This window comes from Phascolarctos cinereus, unplaced genomic scaffold (assembly GCF_003287225.1).
Source record: "Phascolarctos cinereus isolate Bilbo 61053 unplaced genomic scaffold, phaCin_HiC Scaffold_1;HRSCAF=81, whole genome shotgun sequence".
NCBI classification, from domain to species: Eukaryota; Metazoa; Chordata; class Mammalia; order Diprotodontia; family Phascolarctidae; genus Phascolarctos; species Phascolarctos cinereus.
The window spans coordinates 144988307-145011057 of NW_027555514.1; the positions used below are offsets into that span (position 1 = coordinate 144988307).

The 22751-nt window shown below is 35.3% G+C and overlaps 1 protein-coding gene across 2 annotated transcripts in view; it reads left to right on the forward strand.

Annotated features, from left to right (window-relative positions):
- The window catches only part of RELN (reelin), a 548072-nt gene that overhangs the window by 282886 nt on the left and 242435 nt on the right, over positions 1-22751 (forward strand). For both annotated transcript variants that reach the window (XM_020984542.2, XM_020984544.2), the window contains exons 9-10: positions 6812-6908; positions 9524-9764. In XM_020984542.2, the coding sequence (XP_020840201.1) occupies positions 6812-6908; positions 9524-9764 (338 nt within the window). The remainder of the gene's footprint in view (positions 1-6811; positions 6909-9523; positions 9765-22751) is intronic.

A 22751-nucleotide genomic window follows, 5' to 3' on the forward strand; every position in this document is an offset into this window, starting at 1 on the left:
TTTAAAAGTGAATCATCATATAGCAATTTGGGGGAGAGGTTTTAATGTAGTCTATATACGGCAATTTGTCAGACAGTTTCTTGAACATGAAATAACTTTTTTCCCTTAGAGTAGTTTGTTAATTTACTTTAAGACTTTAAATGGGATGATAAAGTGACTTTAAGAAAGAGAAACAGCATGATAATAAATAAAGTGACTTAAAGAGAGGCAGCATGAGGTCCCATAGTGAAGGGCAAAATTTGCTTTTGTGTGTGTGCCTTTGTGTGTTGTGTGTTATTGTGTGTGAACTTTTTTTAATGTACACCCATCCAAAGTATGTCTGAAGGGATTTTTAATGCACTTGATAATGAGTATCAATTGAGAGAACCAAACACTATACTGAGAGACTTAATCATGCATGGCTTATTGCTGTTTTATATAGCTGGGATATCTCAAATTACATATTTTTAATTAAGCTGTGCTATTATTTTGAGACTTTCTTAATAAGTCAAATAATTCATCTGACTCAGTATTGTGCCTTTTCTATGGCAAATAGAATGAAGGAAAATTTGCCATTTTTACTTAATAATTTTCCCTTCCATTTTGACTCCAAATCTCAAAATATCTAAATGATTAGGTAACCATCTCCATTTTGATTTGCAATTAACCCTCAACAACCTTCACAACTGGACTGTGAATTCACAACAAATTCACAATGGATTGTGAATTCCATCGGGGCAGGTCACGCTTACGTAAATATTCTGTCTCCTCTAGCCTAGTATAGTGTTGTGCACACATTAGATACTTAATAAATACTTACTGAGTTTAACTGAATTGAATTGTCATCAGTCTTTGAGACTCCTCCTATTAACTCTAGAACAGTGACAGAATTAATCAATGGCAAAGCTGATTGGAATATAGAGTTCCTAAAATGTATGTCCTCCTTCAGTAATTCCTTCAATTTGAGGGTGGGGAGATGAAAAAGAAGGTAGGGAGAACAGCATTTAAAATGCAGAATTGCATTATGGAAGTAATAAGTCTGTGTTTCTGAACAAGAGTCTACGTGATAGTTTGCAAATGATTGAAGCATGATGTATATATTTAGTATTATCTTTCTTTTCATAAGTATTAGGTTTGGGTCTTTAAGCATCTTTGCTTCTAGAAGTGGGCTTAGGGAGCTGCTACTGATTGCTTTTGCTCATTGTTGGTGTTCCCATAAATTTGAAGATGCGCTTGGGACCTGATAGCCCTTTAGCTTCCTCCCCAGGGGAAGTAAAAAGGAAACCAATGTAAGGAGAGAAGAAAGGTGAGTGAGATGCAATTGCGCAAAGGGTAAAGATTGGATGTTTCCTAGCTCTTTCTCCTAGTCATTGGCACTCTGTCTTTAAATTATTCATTGCCTGCCCCAGCAAGAGAAGAATGAATTCTACTTAAAGAAGTCTAGATTGGCAATGACGCAACTACTTTATAGCAACATTACAGTCATGCATTGGGTGGGAGAATGTAGTCATGTAGGAAATTAATTTTTCTCAAAATATATTGAATAAGAATACATGGGAGGAAGCTGAGAACCAGAGTAAATACAGTGTATTTAGACTTATTGACTCTTCTGTTCTGTGAGGCAGTGTTGGACCATGTATTTCTGTGTCCAAGAAGGAAAAGATTACTGCGAAGATTGTCTTCAAGAAATTCTTAAAGCAAACATACTCCATTTAATGTACTTGGTTCAGTACAAACGCAATGCTAGGCAACTCATAATTAAAGGGTCAGTTGGGACATTGGAATAATGCCATGACTGGAAATAGACTCGTTGGAGTTGTTTCATTGATGGGTATAAAGTACCACTTTGGGGCCTCCACAAAGCACATTATATGAATTTGCCATGAATAGTCAAAGAACATTATAGCAGTGTTTCTGAGCATTATGGCAGGATCTGGTTATAATGAATTAATGAAATAGTGAGAGCAAGTGTGGTGGGTGCTGGAGTTGGAGACAGGAAGACCTGAGTTCCAACTGTGCCTCTAGTATTTAGTAGCTCCTTGACATGAAGAACTGAATTTTTTTTGGTTTGGTTGTTTTTGTTTTGTTTTGCTTTCTTGGTATTCCCAGCACTTAGTACAGTGCCTATCCTGTAGTAGGGGCTTAAAAATGCTTGTTGACTTGACTATTTGATTATGGGAAAATTTCTTAATAACACTAAGCTTTACATTATTCTCTGATTTTTCTACTAAGTGACAGATCTTAGTTATCAGTGAAGGGAATTCTTTCGCCATTGAAGTAATGGACCCATGATACATTAAATTACAGTGCTGTGATCTGCTCTTGATAAATGTAGCATTATTCATCCTATGCCTTTTTTCTGTGTCTTTTTACTTGAGGACAGAAAAGATTAAAGGATACAGCTTTTTAATATTTTCTTTTAATTTCCCAGGTGTTCCTAAGTTCTGATCATTTTGCCATTTATCATTTTTTTTGTGTGACATATAAAACCTTGGTAATAGCTGTGTTTCTGACATATTAAGTAATCCAGAGCAAGGTATTGAACCTTTCTGTATTCTTCCCTTATCCCATTTTTAAAATGTGAATAAAAATAATAATGCATCATACAAGACTATTTTGAGGTTCAACTATGTTTTGAGACACTGCAAAATATATTGTCATCCTTAATTAATTAAAAGCTACCTAGCACTCACCATTATAATTCAGTTCAATTCAATTAAAAAATAAACATATATCTGTTTAGCAAGGATTTTTGCTTGAAACTGGGAACACAAAAATGAAAAGTGATGCAGACCCTGAACTTAAGGAGTTTAGGGGCTAATGGGGATATATGCATATAAAGAAATGAGTTTGAAGCAAAGTATATGATAGAAAGAAAAGTTCTCAGTGAGCTCCTTATAAGAAACTTTGAGTAAAGAGAGATAACTTTCAGCTTGTTCACACTTGGTCTCAAGATCATTCCAGGAGTAGAATATGGATAGATAGTTAAATGGTAGCTCATTGAAGAACTGGGAAAGCAAGTTAAAGTGCATTAATAATCACGGATCTTTACATTGGAAAGATGACAAAAATGGGTTGTCATGGATGTTAAAGCTGAAAGAACAAACTGCTGAGAATTAAGAGTTTAATTCTAATCACAGATTTACTACTGTCTTGGAGCAATACTGGGTGAATTGAAGATTGGTGGTGCTGTCAACAGAAGTGGGAAAGTTAAGACCAGTAGGTTTTAAAAATAAAATAAGATTTAGTTTGAGATATGTTGATCATAATACCGAAAAACTAGAGCTGGAAAGTGCCTTATGGGATATTTATTCCCTTTCATTTTGCAGATGAGGAAAAGAGATGCAGTGTTAGTGACTTGCCCAAGGTCACACAGGTAGTAAAAGAAGAAGAATCTTGATTCTATCCCAGGTTCTCTTCCTCCAAGCTCAGCGTTCTTTCCATTGTACCATACTGCCTAAAATGGAAAAAAAAAATAACAGATATCAGGGGACAAGATGTAACTGTATCTGTAGATTTGAGTCATTTTTATTAAATTACTAATTGAGGCTGTAGGATTTGCTATGGAGAGCACAGAGAAGAAAGGAAAGGAGAGGGGAGGTGAGATGACAATATGGGCATGGGGAAAAAGGGAAGGAAAAGAGAAGACAGTGAAGGAGGGGAGGAAAGGAGAGGAACAAAGACAGAGCCTTGGAGGACACTTTTGGTGTTCACATGGAGCAAAGTGTAACTCACCATTCCTGACACTTTGTAGACCAGAGGGCCTTCTTGAGTACATAGCCAGAACTCTCTTCTAGTGTAAGGAGTCATACTCCTTGAAGAGGCCTTCATCCTCTAGGAACTGAATTTCTGCATCTGATCGTCCTCAATGTGCCACTTCTCTGGCTGTCTGTGTGTTTCCTCCTGGTCCAGTCTCTCTGATCCCAGCTGGAGGTATTGTCTGCACTTGGTTGAGTCTTTCTGATGATGGGGTGAATGCCGAGGGTGAGGGTAGGGACAGAAAGGAGAAAGAAACCCCCCTCTCTCCAAAAATGATTCTTTCTGAGGGGCTTAGCTCCAAATCTACAACTGGAATCTTGGGAGTCCTTTGGCTCTAGTCTGGTTTACTACTTGACTGTCTATTTTTATGCAAAGGCCCAATGACTAGACCTGATTGCAATCAATTGCTTTCCTTTCTTCCTTGTCTCCATCAAAGAAGTTCAAGGAGATCCCAGGTTATAAACCATTTTAATTTACACATTTAAAACTTAAGCCCAGGTCAGCTAGATGGCATAGTTGATAGAGCACCAGCCCTGGAGTCAGGAGGACCTGAGTTCAAATTTGGCTTCAGACACATGACACGTACTAGCTGTGTGACCCTGGGCAAGTCACTTAACCCCATTGCCTAGCCAAAAAAACCCAAAAAAACAAAAAACAATAACTTAAGTCCATATGACCATTATACATTAACACCATGTGATCATATAAAAATGAAGTCTGCTATATTGTCTCATCTAAAACTCTCTCCTTATCCTGGTACTTCTCATTCTCTCTTTTTTTTTTGTTTATGGAATAAAACAAGCATTTCTATAACATGGTATAATAAAAAAAGATTGAACATGAAACTGCAAATCTGTTATGTACAACTTGCTATTCCTTTTAAATATATGATAGATATAAGTTATCATGTAATTATTTTCCCTTTTAATTCCTTCCCTCCCCTTTCCCTTTTGCCCCCACCCCCACCCTAGAGATGGTTGAAATTATTCTTCCTCTTTCCACATGGGTATTTCACTATCATTGTTCTCTAAGTCTAAATTTGCTCTTTCCCTGCACTCTGTGGATTTATGCGAGAGTATGTCCCAGATTTGGAGATAAGGATGTTGCCTACCACCTAATCTTACTTTACCACCTTAGGAAGTACCTTTGCTCAAAAGTTAATTTAATCTGATTAATGTCGATAGATAACCAAGATGGAGGGACCTACCCCCTTAGAGTTTGCTCTAGAACCCAAATTGGGAGTCATAGTCTCCCCATTTGGAGCCCAATTTGCCAGTGGTAGTAGGAACTGGGAGGAGTGTGCCCCAAAGAAGGTGCCATATTTTCTTCTTTTAAGTGAACAAATCATCTGCCAGTACAAAAAAAAAGTGATAATTCCTCAGAATTCTTCCCCTTTTCAGACTTCAGCTTGAGTGTTATGTTCAATTCTGTGCACTACATTTTAGGAAGGATGTTGACAAGGTAGACAGTGAGAGCCAAGATCACTTACGATGCTGGAGACAGTGATATATGGGGATGGTTAAAGGAACTAGAGAGGTTTAGCCTTGAGAAGAGACGATTTAGGGAGCACGTGGTACATACTCAACTATTAGATGAGGAATTAGACTTATTTCACCTAGTCTCTTGGGTTAAAACTAGGGGTAGTAAATGAGTGAACTTTACAGAGGGACATATTTAATATCAATGTAAAAAAGAAACTCCTTCACGTTACAACTCCCCGAAAACATAATGGACTACTTCAGAATGGGTTCATCTTTAATGGAAGTGCTTAAGATCCTGGGTGACAATGCCAGTGATTTTGTTGAAGGGATTCCTATACAAATCCTGAATTGGACTAGGTTACCACAGAATTCCCTACTGATTTTGTGTTTCTACAATCATGTCTAGTTTCTGTTGCATTTTATGCCATGTGATACACTCACATTTTCACCAAAACAGCTTAGTATTTATTTTAAGCAGTGGATCCTGAAAGAATTTAACAAGTAATTAAAACTCTCCAAGGTGGGCTTTCTTTTAGAGCTGCATTGCTAGATAATTATCTTTTGAATATAATTCCTCGCTCTCCTATTTGTCACATGTATCCCAGCCTTTGGTAATAGAAGACAGAATGCTGCTGTTTTGCCTTTTATCAAGGTGCCAGTTTTGGTGATTGTTGACTTACTGATTTTGAACTGAGTTCCACAGACATAAAATAAATAAGTATTATTAAAATTTGGAGCCCTGAGCCTTGCAAATGTAAAAACTGTCAACAGATGCCATCACAGAAACATCAGCTAGTCTAGCAGATGGACGAAAATCAAACATAAATTGTACTATTTTGCTTTTTTTGCTTCATTTGTTTTTAATATAGCGCAATGAAATTCCTGCCATGGCAGTTAAAATAAACTACTGGCAAAGGCTTTGCTATCATTCATTTTCTATGCGTATTTGGGGATTCTAATTTGATCTTTGCAATTATAGTGCCATATTATATGAACTGATTGAACAATATGGTAGAAGCAGAGTCTTGTCATGACTTAGTATCTACTTTTATTTTCTTGCTTCTAAGTTTGATCAAAAAGGCTTCATCAAACATTGGAAATATGACTAAAAGTCCTTTGCTTGTTTCTCCAAATGAAGAGTACTATTGTTATTTCAATAACAAAAAATTTCACTTCTTAAATTAAAAATGCCATGTAATATTATACATACCATTTGATGAAACCATTATGATATGAAGTAAATTTATTGAAAGTATTAATATTTATTATTATCCAAAAGTTAGATTTGGTTCTCCAGCAGTATATAATGTACTGATTTTATTTTGCAAGGTGGGATAGGAAAAACAGTTTAGTCTCCATTGGGAAATCTATGAAATTAACTGTCTGCAGTTTATTGCTTTTAAATCACTCCTTATTAGTAAAGACAGAAATTTCTATTCATCTTTAACAGATCATAGACAATTTCAATTCAAACCCCGAAATAATTAAAAGACAAAACACTGAGATGGAATCTATCCATCAAAAATGTTGATAGGAAAAGATGACGTATCATCTCATTGGTTTCTGACTCTAACACCTATTATTCTTCACAGGGTCAGGTTCATGCCGCTTTAGTTATTCAGATCCCAGCATCGTTGTGTCCTATACCAAGAATAACACTGCAGATTGGATTCAGCTAGAGAAAATTAGGTTTGTTATAACTTCAAGTATCTGCATGCACTCTAACACACAGACATCTTCGCAATTCCCAGTTTTCTTTCCTTATGACTAAATTATTCTTTGTGGATTTAAAAATGCATTTTGTCCAATGGTCATATGTATGTAGATAAATTGACGTATTTACCTTTTCAATTTGAAGAATATAAATTTATTGTGTTACTTCCCATTCTGGACACTCTGTTGTCAGTAGGGCTTAAGTCTAAGTATTTACAGTTATGATGATTTATGTAGAGCCATCCAAACTCTTACCTATATCCTTCTGATTCTGGAATTCATACTGAAACACTGATCAGAAGGTAGGAAAGTGATTTTGTATTCTATCTCTTACCATTAGACAGCTGTAATGGCAGAATATGACTTACATTTGGAGGGTAACGCACTGAAAATCCACTATAAAATGAGATAGTTACCCATCTGTCTAAATGGGTACAGTTCTGTCTGTGGGCTTGGGTATAAACTGGATGACCTCCTGAAGTCCCTTCTGAACTATCATTCTTTGATAGCAGCCACTGGCCCCTCAGTAGCTAAATGAAATATTAATTTTTTTCCATTTTTTCAACGACTTTTAACAAGATATAGGATAGGATGCTTTAGGGAGAGAAAATTGGTTCTTTCCTATTAAAATGGGTTTGGCAAAGTTAAATAGCATGCAGTGTTTCCATATGGGTTTGATTGGTTTAATTTTTTCCTGCATGTCCTAAATAATAGAAAGTACAATTAAAATTCAAATAAGATGTTTAAGAGTTTTTTTAATCTAATTTTTTTTGCTTTTATTCCAGTTCTAACCAGAATAATGCAAACAAAACATTTCTTATCTGTTTTGTGATTGATTCCATTAATAATATGGCATTTACTTTACCACAGTTGCTATGTTGAAAGAACCTTGATTTATGCCATCAAGGTAGAATAAACTTCAGGTTCTTAATGTAAGCTACTAGTCTTTAGCAGTAAACACATTTGTCCAAAGTTTCCAGTGGCATTTCCATCCAATGGATTTTCACCAGTCTTTATTCTAGCCAAGAGCTAGAGAAGAGTGAGTGTAATTCGTGGATTTTGATATGACAGGATAAAATAAAAGTTAATGTGCTCCTAGTACAAGCTTAGCTTTGACACTCTGACCATATATATTATAATGTTAACCTTTGTTATTGTTTCTTGTTTCTAGTTGGTATAAGAACAATGTACATGTGCTACTTATTTCTGCATATATAATGGAAAAAATGTCAATTTAAATGCACTTATTAATCAATTAAACAAATAATTGTGCTTGCATTACCACAAATTGTTTTTCTTTCTTAATCTTATATGTTGCTATTAAGGCAAGTTGTGGCTATGGGTAAAAATCTGATTTTAATGTTATATTTATGATTATAATGTTAAATAGAAAACCAGGTATTTTTCTTCCTATAGTACTGTACCTTTATTATTAATTACAATATTCAAAATCAGCTGCTATTACTGAATAGAATTTTGGTTTCTAAATCATACCTCAAACTGCAATATTTATTAAAACAAACTTTTATTATCCTCTTGGTCTGAACCAGACAATTATTTTATTTATTATGTTAGATGAAAGTGTCCCTTTTTATTTGTTTTAATTCCTTTTGGATAAAGAAAAAAGGAACCACCATGAAATATTTTAAAAACAAAGCACCAATTGATTTTAATAAATGTAAGATAAACCATCTATAACAATCACTGACACTTTTACCAATATATATGCTTCAAGTGAAAAATATGAGTCTGCCCTAGTCTTTTTCATGGTTGATTTATAGCAAGCCAAAAGTACTACTAGTTTGCATTTTAGCACCACTTTTAATCTTGACTAAGACCATAATTTTCAGTATGGCAGGTTACTACTTTAGGAGAATAAAATATTCAGAAAATATTTTATTGTATGGAAGAAAGTCCTGGTTTTTAACAGAAGCAACATAAAAATTATGTTAAATTATACAGTATTTAAAAATTGGTTTAGATAAAAAATTATAAATGAAGTTTAACTTTTTAAACTTTTAATTGCTATTTTGAGACTTTAAACAGAAAAAGGAAGCTATGTGATTCCCCAAAGTAGATAATATTATTTAAAGTATTACTGAAGTTGAATATATCATGAATTCTCTTGTGCTTATTTTCAAAATAAAATTAGAAATCAATGAAATAACTTTTCAGTGTGTGCTTTAACATCTTTTTTTCTCATATCAAATTAAAACAACAAATATTAACCAACTATTTATTCAGAACTAGATACTATATGAGATGCTCTAATATGGTTGACATTCACATACTCTTTGACAGTTACAGAAATTGAGTGTGTATAATTTTCCATCATATCTGCACTCATTTCTTGGGATATTCACAGTTTGTAATAGCTTATGTTAAGAACTGATCAAATGTAGGCATGTTGTATGTATTACCATTAGCAATAATTATAGGAATAGGTTAAACTTGTCTAGTGTTTTACAGTTAGTTGCAAAGCATTTTACATTATCTAGTATTGACCATCATCGATGGCTGAAGGGAACAATACGTCGACGTGACCAAACCTCTTCGAGGTGTCTCATTCACTACTTTACCATATTTTGCAGAGCTCCATCAAACATCAGCACAATCATCCATATCCTCTACCTTCCTGAAGACGCCAAAGGAGAGAATGTTCAGTTTCAGTGGAAACAGGAATACATTCATGCGGGCGATGTGTATGAAGCCTGCTGGGCTTTAGACAATATTTTGATCATCAATTCAGCTCACAGACAAATTATCTTAGAAGACAATCTGGATCCAGTGGATACTGGCAATTGGCTTTTCTTTCCAGGGGCTACAGTTAAGGTAGGTTGGTTGGTTGGTTTGTTTATCTTCTTCCTAAAGAAGTAATTTTCCAAATTGAGAAAAGCTAATTCTCCTTCCCCACAACCACCACTATCATGGAGAAGAAAATAGTTCTTCTTTACCTTAACTTATCTGTTACTATAAGGATAGATATAGAAGTTATTAACTATTAATTTTAACTTCACAAAATATAGGTATTGATACATATTTATCCATGAAATACATAGAAAACATTATTTGCTTATATTTTTAAGTAAAACCTCTTTGTATCTAAAGTAAACTGTGGAGTAAAATCTCAAGGAGAGATAATCTCCTTTTATAGTAACAAGGAGAAGTAGAAGGAAATAATATATCAATAGGGAACAGGTGTTTTTTTTTATTGAAAATTATTCTAAGAAGGAAAACACAAAATTTCCAAATAGATCAGATTCTCTGTTATGCAAATGTGTTTTACCACATAATATTTTTGAACCCATTTTTTCTTATTTTTCATCTACAGAATGAGAATTTGATAACCAAGTAAACCATTCTTCATACAGGTACAATTTTGTAGTAAAGCAGATATAATGAGACCATGAAAAAAATGACATGGAACCCTCAATATTCTCAGGGTTATTATATCTCCTCTTTTATGAAAACTATGTACCTATGCAACTTTGGAAACAAAAAATCTAGAACATTGTGACTATAGCTAGAAACAGGCTTTACAAGATGGGGGTAAGAAATGTAAGGCACAAAATTACATTTAAAAGTTCCAAGAAGAAACTCCTAAGTTCAACAAAAGGAATTACAGAATAAATGGAGGTTCAACCTAGTGCTTCCATTACAAAAATAATTTGTTTAAACAACAAATTGAAAACTTTTTTTCTGGTTAGCACTCCAAAATCTTGGCCCCTTTTAAAAAAACGATTCCCTGGATCCTTTCTATGTTGATACTAAAAAGTACCTTTAATTCTTGAGTTACTTGTCACAGTCACATTGTTACTTGACAAAAGAGGGATTTCTGGTGTTACTTTTCATCATTGGCAAATAGACAAATAAGTAGAGGAAACACACATAGTCCCCAGGGGTCTTGGATTTGCATCCTTTTCCCATAATGACATGCCTATCATTTGGTCTCAGTTATAACAGAAGTATTCCTTGTGGCAAAAAATATATGTTTTCTGCCTCATTTTACAAGCTATTATACTAATCCAATTAGATGTTCTGTTCTTTAATGCATGCACTTCAGAACAGTACATGATAAAAATGCGTCAAGTGTGGTTTTGCTTCAGTAATGATATTTAAATTAAATTGCAACTTTGTAGATTAGACTTTGGAATATTATATGCATTTTCCAACTTATCATCTTCACGGCTGTAAGTTTAATAAGTTAACCCTAGTTTACAAAGCAAAATACATTGCAATAAAGATGACTAAAATGCCAGCTCTCAACCTGGCTGGCTGGCAAGAATTTTTCCCAAAGTGTCATGCTGCCATTTAAAAATGCATATAACTTGTTCTCTGTCAGAAGACCTGGCTCAGATCCCACCACTGCTACTTTCCTCCTTATCATCTTTATCATCCTGGGTACGACACTTAATCTCTTCAGACATCAGTGTCCTTATCTCTAAAATGATAATATTGGACTAGATGAATTCTGGGGACTGGGGAGGGCTTCTTGATCTAAATTTAGGGTCATTATCCTAAATTATTTTTAATTTAAGCTCATTTGACTCATTCTATACTTTGTGGAAAGACCATAAATTGAAGAGATAATGATTTGCATTAGAAAGGAGTTTCCTCACCTGAGAGTTCCTTATACCAACAAAATCACAGTCCAGTTTCTATCCTTTTTCCTGACTCACTGGCAAAGGTTTTTTCCTAGGAAAAAACCTACATAGTTTGTACTCTATGTAATTTATTTAGTAAAGACATCCTTTACCTGATGGCAAAAATAATGTAATTTGATGTCTATTTTTTTTATCTTTATGTTTGACCACCTGAAGAGTCCTTTCCTTTGTGAGTTGGCAGTAAAAATCACTTCTTCAAATAATTTATTCCCAGTCATTATAAGAACTGTCATTTAAAAGATTCTTGGTTTCTTCTAATTTTTAGAAATCTTCTAATCTCATAAAATTGGTATGTTCCTTTTTTTGGACAGCTAGTGTGAAATCAATCACTTTCTTTAATCTCAAACTGTAACGGCAAGTTTTTTTTTCCTTTGCAAAGTTAATTACTGGTTAATTACTGTTTATCCTATTTATTGATTTATTCATATTTTGGTTGAGGATGGAAGATACTGAAATCTTTTCGTCATTAATTTTTATTGTCATATTTGGAGTGTTTTCCACTGTATGAAGTCAAAAAATACTTGTTAGTCACTATGGGAATTACAAAAGGAAGATATATAATGTGGATACTATGGAAAGAGTACATAATAAAAGTAAAAAGACTTGAGTTCTTCCTATGGTTCTATCACAAACCAGCCCCTGGAAATCACTTCACTGTTGTGGGACTCTGGTACTTCATCTGTAAAATGGAAGGGTTGATTTCTAATCTCTAAGGTTTCTTCCAGCTCAAGTGGTTGAGAATTCAGTGATTCTAACACAGTGGTATCAAACTCGAATAGAAACAGGAGCCGTTAAACCATATGTAAAATCCTTGTGGATAGCATATTGACTAAGAAAATCACATATTAACATTACCTGTGTTAGAAAATGAGTATTTTGTTAAACATTTCCCAGTTAAATTTTAATCTGGTTCAGGCTGCATTCAGATGTTGCAGGCAGCATTCTGGCTGTGTATTTGACAGCTCTCTGCTTAGAGATATGAGCCCCTTCACTTGAGGAACCTAGAATCTAGCTAGAAAAATGAGAAGTTCTATAGAAGTGGAAGTCATTAACATAAAAGGTGGAAGATTGCTGGAGAGTTTTATACTTGATTTGGAGATTATGCCAAACCACCTCAAAAGACACTCATGACTCAACAATTTTATACACACATAAAAAGTAGACTGAAAACAAAGTGTAAAAAAAAATATAGTTTACTTTAATATTATCTCAGCTTCAAGGATCTATATTTTGTGGGGACTTCCTCAACCAAACACACATGGCAGTCCCTCTACAATTTGATAGATGGTCTTTGAGAATTACTGTGGTTAAAAGAAATATCACTCTAAGGTCAACCTGGTGAAGACTTTGAACTTAGCCAGGCTGATCTTCAGACAGTATGTATGCCACCTACCACTTGGCCAGTACTTTATGAATTTGCACAGCAATGAGATGATCCTGCAGTCAAATAAATAAAAACTTGTTCTACTGTACCCAAGTACTTCCCTCCCCGAGGGAAGTTAAGGAGTTAAGTATTAACTTCTACTTAGGCTAAGAAAATGCTTTTCCTTAGCTGTTAGATGACCTTATTGTGATGGTGATAGTTAATAGTCACTATTATTGATATGAGTGATTTTATTAAATTAACTGCTACCCATAAATTAGGGGCATGTGTAAACTGCCTGACTGTATAGTTTTAATATAAAAACTTCAAGGAAGGAAAGTCAAATAGGAAAGCATAAAAGGAAAGTGAAAGAATGCGCACACACACACGCACACACACATCCCACCCCACCCCCTTGATAAATGTTTGCTACTGCGTCTTTAGATATTCAGTTGATCTTGTGGTGCTTTTTTTATACTCCCCGTAAAATGGCATAAGATCAAATTGAATAATTAGTTTAAGGGGTTTATGTGACCATTTATGTCTACCCACAGTATGTAATTAGAGAAATATCATCTTATGGCTATTTAGTAATTAATATGAAATATATAGATTATGAGCGTATCAGCAGCTAGTGAGAACTTATAGGACATGGTGTTACTTTGTGCTTTTTATTTGGAAGGGTAGGCATGTGATCCAAGTAAAAATGCATTAGGAATCATAAATACCCCTTTCTTTTCCTTTCATCCGTCCTTATTTATTTTTTGGCTTTTAGTCCATTTTTTTAAAATACAGGAATTATCTCTTCAGACTTCTTTCAAGCCTCCTCCCCCATATAACTATGGGCCTTTTTAGTATCCTCTTAGGAAGTAAAATCCACTGTAAGAGAAAAATCTTATACCACTTTCATTATAATTCTTTTATTTAACAGTACAAAATTTAACTCCTATCACTGTGTATATGTTTCTCATGAAGTACTTAACAACTGTTAGCATAACATGGAAAGTAGTGCAGCTGCAGCCCAAGAACAGAATGGAAAAGAAGCCAGGTTATGCCAGGAAGTTAACCAGTGTTTCCAGTCTAATAATAGCTATAATAAGCCAGCATATTTAATTTTCAGAGAGGAATTCATATTTCTGATGTTAATTTTGAGACTCGTACTCTTGATTCTGCCAATGAATACATTTGCTTGGGAATGGAAGAGACCTGCATAGTACTTTAAGGAGACCAAAAATCTTCAAAGATCTGGAAATTCCTCAGGTGTTTTATGTTTGTGTTTGGCCCATCTTAACTCTTTTCTATAAGAGTATAAACCAACCATTTTCTTGCTTAAATACCTCAATTATTTAGTACTTCACTTACTTCAGTTATTGTCGAAACATTTGAGAGAGGATGCCAAAGGGTTAACTTGTACTTTCCTAAAAGCAGCCTGAAATCTTAAAGTCTCCTTAATTTCAAATAAAGAAATTGTCAAAAACAAGTCAAGATTGAGTTAGCCTTTATGCTGTCATCTACCAGAGTCCAGTATAAATGAGAAGAAAGTACCAGGATACCCAAAATACAGCCCAGAGATCAATGACTTGTAAGTGAACCCTTAGTTCTTTGCCTCCCTCTTTCTCTTCTTTTAATGATACCTTATGTGAAACAGAGGGTGACAGCGTCTTAAAATGGATCAGCTGTCAATAATGTACTACATATTTATCGAACACATGCTTCCATTTCCAAATTTGTTTCATCCTTGGTGATAGCACAAATTTTTCTCTTGGGTGGGTCTACCACCCACCATTCCTGAGAGACAGAGAATCTGTGGATAGATAGATGATAGATGTACACACATAGACTTGAAGGAAGGAGAAAGAACAAAAGAGAAAAAGGGAAAGAGAGAGGAAAGAAATAGACTTGATCACCATTGACAATATTTTTTAATCTACCCTGCTACTCCATTTATATCTAGCTCTCAGAGGTATAAATCATTGACTTCTGTCAGCTGTGGAATTGACCCACAGATTAAATTCAGATCACTGGGAGAGAGATGCTGTACTACGTTTTTAAAAGGATTCTGCTCTGTTTTGATTGCTGTTTCTGCATCTGCTGGTCCTTCTACCTTCCTGTCCTATATTATTACATAAACACTAAGTAAAAAACTGATGCATAGACTGGTTTTTCACTCTGCTCATGCATATTAATTTACCTCCAGATATAGATTAAAAGTACAAACTGGAGGTCCTGTGATCAACATGTAGCTTTTAGAATGGGAAGTGCTATATGGATACATCATTTAACAGAAGTTCCTTGAATATAATTCTGAATTCAGGAACTAATAATTAAATCACAATTTTTTTAAGAAATAAGACTTCCTGAATTTATAGAATTGGAAAGTTTCTTGTCATCATCTTTTCTCAGCTCTTGCTGTCTACTACAACAACTGGATGCCCTTTTCCTTGTGGGCTATGGTTAACTATCCAACAGTAATCAGTTTTTTGTCCAGCTTCAACAAACATCAAAGCCCTTAGTAAAGATAAAAAATAATCAATTATAGCTTACTTACTGGTACAGTGGATAGATTGCTAGGCCTGGAGTCAGGAAAACTCTTCTTCCTAATTTCAAATCTGGCCTCAGTCACTTACTAGCTGTGTGACCCTGGGCAAGTCACTCAACTCTGTTTACCTCAGTTTCCTCATCTGTAAAATGAGCTGGAGAAGGAAATGGCAAACCACTCCAGTATCTCTGCCAAGAAAATCCCAAATTGAGTCATGGAAAGTTGGATACAACTGAAAATGACTGAACAACAAAATATTTTAAGGTGTATTACCTCGGTTGACTAATAACCCAGTGATGTAGAATTTGCAGTTCTTGTTATCCATCTTTTGCAGATAAAGCAATTGATGCTCAGAGATTTGAAATTTTTTTTCCATATTCATACAACTATCAAGTAGCAGAGTTAAGAGTTGAACATAGGTTCTTGTACTCAAATTCCACTGCTCCTTCCATCATGGTGCTACTGGCTCACAAGTCAGGAAAGTAGTCATTGGGGCAGGATTCTGCCTGTTAAACAGCTGCAAGATGTATGCCCTGGGAGATGGGGGAGCATACTTCCCATCCCAGCAAGAATTGGAACTTTACATCATGTTTTCTCTTCCAAGGGTTCTTAGCTGTTTTCGTTTCATGGTTTTGGCAATTTGGTGAGGATCAAATATAGAATTCTTCTCAGAATAATGATATTAAATGTGTAAGATAAAATGTATGGGATTACAAAAGAAACCATCTATCTTGAAATAGTTATAAAAATTTTTTAAAAAACATTTACAGGCTCCAGTTTAAGATCCCCTGCCCTTGTCACTTCCTAAGTATGATGAAACAAATTGGTCATGTGTTACTGGGGGAGGGAGGTTGGAGAAGTAGGTAAAATATCAAATGGGAGCACATTAAGTTCAAGTGTCAGAAAAAAATGCAAGAAAATTTGTAAAAAGCTATGCTTTGAATAGAAAGTTATTAGTTTTAAAGAAATCTGAGACTAATGAAACAAGAAACCAAATTGAGGAGACTTTCAGAACTGTTACCTTTCTGGTGACACAGATGCTCAAAAAGACAGCATGGGAGCCAAAAAAAACCCCAAACCTAATAGACTTGTAGGCTGAAATGAGAGGCAGTGTCCAGGATTAGGGAAGTGATCATTCTACTGTCTTTTTGCCATAGGCAGAACACATTCTAGAATATCATATTCATTTCTTGGCACCACATTTGAGGAATTTTAGGAAGAATTGATAGTCTTCTCTAGATGAGGGGGACCAGGATAGTAAAGGTCCCTGAGAACATTAAAATAGTGATTATTAATTATTAAAATATTGGTATGAAAAAACATGAGAGAAATTAAAATCCCCATATATTTGATAACTGCCATAGAGAAGTGAGAATGAATTTATATTGCTTGAACCTCAGAGAGCAGAACTAGAAGTAAAAACTTCTAATAATTAGAACTCATTTCAAAACTGGATTGTTACTCTGAGAAGTAAATGTCCCTCCTCCTTTCCTAGCCAAGAGATCTTCCCACACATCTTGCACGATCACTTGTTTTTGAGGTTATTCCTCTTCAGGTCCATTTTCCCTAAATAGCCTTATGGATCCACTCCAACTCTGAGATTTGTGATTCTGAGCGCATTTTGTAGGACCACGGGAGCAGAGGCTTAGAGCCAGAAGAGATCGTCAGGGTCAAATAGTCTGATCCTTCCATTTTGCAGATGAGGAAACTGAGGCCCAAAGATGTTAAGGGACTGGCTTAATATCACAGAGATAGCAAGTGGCAAAGACAAGATTCAAACTCAAGCTATCTGATACCAAAACCTTTACTGGTTCACTTTTAGAAGTATACACTAAAAGAGTGATTAATGAAAGCTACTACCATCCAACCTTTAATAAATAGTACCCCCCAAAATTATTTTTCCCATACTGGATTTCTTTTCCCACTCCCAAAAAAAATTTCCCTTACTAGACTACCTTTTATTTATTAACCAACAGCTTTTTAATATGAAAATTTTACCATCCCAAACAATCCTCTGCCTCTCAATGGAAGGTATCTGCTATGTTTTTAATGAGAAAATAGGATTCACTAAAAAGAAATGTGCTTCATAGCAAACTTTTCTGAATAAATCTCTTCTTTTCTCCCTCTATACTACTTCACTTGGTGATTTCATCAGCTTCCATGGATTTAATTACCATCTCTTTGCTGATGATTCTCTAATTCTACCCCAATTTCTTCGCTGACCTCCAATCTCACATCTCTAACTGTCTGCAACATCTTAGACTGGATGTCCAGTAGATATCTTAAACTCAATATGTCAAAACAGAACTCATCTTTTCCTGTAAATTTCCCTGTGTTCTACCTTCCCTGTTACTGTAGAGGGCAACACCATCGTCCCAGACCCTAAGGCTTGGAACCTAGAAATCATGTAGGATTCCTCACTATCTCTCACCTCCCTCAGTTTCACCTTTGCAACATCTTTACAATATGCCCCCCTTTTTTTTCTCTATCACTTCCACCATTCTTCCTAAGCATGCTGAAACAAATTGGTCATGTATTACTGGGGAGGGAGGTTGGAGAAGTAGGTGAAATATCACATGGGAGCACATTAAGTTCAAATGTCAGAAAAAAATGCAAGAAAATTTGTAAAAAGTTATACTTTGAATAAAAGGTTATGAGCATTAAAGAAATCGGAGACTAATGAAACAAGTAATTGAGGAGTCTTTAAGAATTGTTACCTTTCTGGTGACACAGATGCTCAAAAAGACAGCATGGGAGCCAAAAAAAAAACCCCAAACCTAATAGACTTCTAGGCTGAAATGAGAGGCAGTGTCCAGGATTAGGGAAGTGATCATTCTACTGTCCTTCGTCCTAGTCAGAACAGAAACTTAGACCCAGAAGGGATCCTCAATGTCAAATAGTCTGATCCTTCACAGGCTTCTCACAGGGAATCCCACCTATTAACCCTGCTTGTATTAGTATGAGGACTGGACTTGATTTTGTCACATTGTCACAGAGAACTAACTCCCTCATGATAAAATTCCTTCTATTCAGATCAGCTCCTTCACTGTACCTATCATCTTAGAAGTTGAGTGACTTCTCCAGGGTCACACAGCCAGTATATATCAGAAGCAGGACTTGAACCCAAGTCTTCTTGATTTCAAGGCCAGTTCTCTATCCATGATATCATGCTGCCCCTTGAGTATTATATTTATTGCAATGGCAAACATATCTTCTCAGGCAGATCACTGCCACCAACTGCCACTGCATCTATCTACAGGCTTTCAGTTAAATCCACTGGGGAATTTTATTTTCTGCCGGAATGTACGTCTGTTTATATAACAAAAAACAATGGGGAAAATAAGACTTGCTTTACAAATTATCTTGCTGAGAAACATTTGTTTTGTAAAGTGAGGAATATCTGCACTGTCTTTCCATTGAAAGTAAACCTGAACTTAATAGAACTTGTGTGTTTTTCTTTAAGTTCCCATGTCTTTTTCCATTACGAATAGGAATGTTAAATGCGGTCCCTTGGACCAATTCCAACTTGGGCAATTGCATTCTGTCTACTTACATTCCCTCTGCTTGGTGGAATTCTCCTCACTTTGGTTATCATCACTACAACTGTCATGTTCCTCCCCAGAGGTGGCTGCATATTAGTGTAGGATAAAACAACTGGGCTCTAATTTGTTAAGCTAATAAAGTGCTTTGGCAATAAAAGGTACATTTTGCACAAAGAGAAATGGGCCTTCATGATATTATGTTTCTGTGCATGGTGAATTGTACTATAATTAACAAGAAATAGCATTAGCAAAAAAGTGGAAGACAACCCAATTTCAATATTAAAAATAGACTATAGAACAGAAAAAATGAGTAATTTCTTATTAAAAGAAAAGAAAATAACTTCCAAATAAATCCCCTGGGTTAACTTATTTCACTTTTTTTTCCCTGAAGAAGGCAGATATATATAATTACCAACCAGAGTTATTTTTAATGTTTAATAAGTGAACTTTAGGTGTAAACTAAAAGAATATAGATTACTCTACATGGCTGTTAGAAACTCAGTGACATTTTTCTTCAGAATAATATCTTGCCTTATGTCCTTGATGAGACTCACATGAAAAGACTGGTCTGAAAACCAAGTTGAGTCTCAAAGTTAAGATTATTAATCACCTTGTGGAATCTTACATTGTTATTTTCCCCTCATTATTCTAACTCAAATCTGTCACCAAAGCTATTTTGTTCTGTAGTTGCAGTAACTATTGCCAAATAATTATACACTTGTCACAAAATAAACCATAAATTAAATCTCTATGATTCGTAGTGCAAGCTTTTAAAATGTGAGCCCCTAATGAATGCAGAAAACAATGAGACAAAACATACTTTTTTCAGCAATCTGAGATGCATTCACTATTACTCAATCTATTATTTTGAATAGGGAAAAGTGCACCGTGGTCCTTTTTGCACAGGGACTATATACTTAGCCAAGTATTTGGCTTTTTTAACTGGCGTTAAAATACCTAGAAACTGAATGTGTGGAAAATGATAGAAATTTAGTTTGCCTCCTGGGAGAGAGCTTTCTGTTAGTACTCTGAATTTTTGTAGTCTAAAAGTCTTTACCCTTCAGGGTGATCCTGTTATCTCTAAGCCAAAATCTTGAAACTGGCCCACAAAAGTTACTGTGGCAGAGTTGAAGGCACAGAAAACAGAGCAGGATGGTATGTAGGCAATCCTTCAGTTGATTTCAGATCAATCACATATCTCGCTTAGAATCTAGAAATTCCTGTACCAATATATTTCATTCCCAGCAAGACAGTGTAATTTATGGCTCTGCTGACAATGCCGCTTTAATTAATTTTATTCATCCTATTTCTCTTTCCTCTATTCTTCATATCTCATCTGTTTGCATTGCCTAGATTTTAATTAAAAAACCTCTCCTCTCTAAGGAGCAATCTGAAGTGGCAAAAATAATCACTTAAAATATTACAGTCATTAAAAAATTGGCTGTGGTTGAAGCCATGCATTTTCAATTTTCCTACAAATGATGTTTTAGCTTCCTTTTAAAGTGCACTTTGTATCTGAATGGTCTACCACCAGCCAGCCTGGCTATCAAAAATGGTCTTCCAGCTGGGTGGGCTGAGTGACAACTCCTTAATGGAGGAAATTGATGACTTTCTGCTCATGTAGAGGTGAAGGCATACTGGGCAGATTTCTTTCCATCTGCCACCAGCCTTTTGCAAGCTGGCATTGCCCAAATGCCCAAGATACTCATTCCAACAAAAAGAATGTCGCCAAAAAATAAATTGTGAGGCTACAGCTGTCTGAAAGAATCATCAGGGCCATTAGGCCCCAGGGAGATAATATGAAGAGGTGCATCAGTGTTCATCTTTGATGAAAACCTAATTAAACGAGGGTAGAGGTGATTGTGAATACTTTAAAAGCACAGAGGTGAAGTCATTAACATTTGCAGCATCGTATAGGGAGCAACCTCAGGAAGATGTTGCCCTGAACTGTAGCCAAGGACCTGATACATGGAGGAATGTGCACTGATGTTTCCTGTTGATGTTTTTGTGATTGGCAAAATCTCGTCACTTAGCTACACTGTGCTCTGCTTGTCAAGCAAAGGAAATCCATTCAGCAGCAAAAATGGGAAAATATATTTGATTGACAGTGGAGATATAAATAAGAATGATAATTGAGAGTGGTAAACAATGAAAGAGAAATACATTTGTGTTTAAAAGTGTAAAATCTGTGACACATATGGAAAAGTAAGATATGTAGTATATCAAACCAAGAGAAGAGAAAAAAAAAGAAAGATAAAGTAATACTCAAATAAAGGTCTGTTTGGAAGGCTAAGAATAGGAAAAACTTTGCTATGCACTAAGTGTAGATCTGAGGTTTAATCCAATACAGATGCTTATTCAACTGGTATCTACATCTTGGCAGTCATTCAAAGGCTAAAATAATTCCAGTGACCACATATGGTCTTAAACCATGTACTTGATGGTTCTGAGCAATTCTCAAAATGAAAATAATTTTTGTAATCCAAAATTTCCTGTATTTTTACCAGTCCTTCCAACCTATTTATATACTTGATGGTGTTTTGTAATTATTTGATTATCAATTGTAGTTTTATATAAGTGTGATATGAGTTTCTGTAGGTGGTTAACAAAACTATGAATTGAAAAAGCATTCATCACTAAATTTTCAGTAGACCTTTTCATTAAAATACATTTTTATTAGTAATTATTACTATTAATTGTCTGCATCTATGGTGTCATCTATGTAGGGAACTCCCATTGTAGAAGCTACCTCTGTTAATTCAGACTGACAAGTTGTCTGTAATATATTCTTAGCGGGATCTCTGAGGTTTTGATTTGCCCACAGTCACAAACTAACAATTAGACTTAGTATACAATACTATGCTATACTGTACTATTTGTTGGTCAGTCATTTTCAGCCATGTCTGACTTTGTGACCTCATTTGGGGTTTTCTTGGCGAAAATGCTGGAGTGGTTCGTCATTTCCTTCTCCAGCTCATGTTACAGATGAAAAAACTGAGGCAAACAGGGTTAATAGGTAGGAAGTGCCTGAGGCCAGATATGAACTGGCGAAGAGTAGTCTTTCTGACTCCAGGCCCAGCACTCTATTTACTGTACCACCTAGCTGCCTCTATAAGATAATAGCACTTATATAGCATTTCAGATTTCCAAAGCACTCTACAAATATTATCCCATTTCATTTCACAATAACACTGTAAGGTAGATGCTATTTTTATCCCCATTGTTCAGATAAGGAAAATGAACCCAAAGAGGGTTAAATGACTTCCCTTGAGTCACACAACTAGCAAGCATCTCAGGCAGAATTTGAACTCAGGTCCTCCTAACTTCAAGGTCTGCCCTCTGTTATGCTACATTGCCTTGCAACTTATGTTTTTTTTTAATTATTATATTATTTTAAACTTTTCTGTCTAACATCCTTGTGAGGTACACATCACAAGGATTATTGACTCCATTTTACAGATGAGGAACCTGAAGCTCACAGATTCACTCATGGCCATATTATTAGTTGGAGTAAGACTTGGAATTTGAATCCAGATCTCTTCTGACTCCAACTCTAGCAATCTTTCCAATACGCCAGACTGTATCTCAATTGTTCTCAATGCTATTTTAGTTAGTATAGCAGAACCACCAAATCTCAGGATTGGGGGGATGGACTTGAGAGGTTCTCTTGTCTAACTTCAACCTTGTGTACAACATAACCCACTCTGCAGC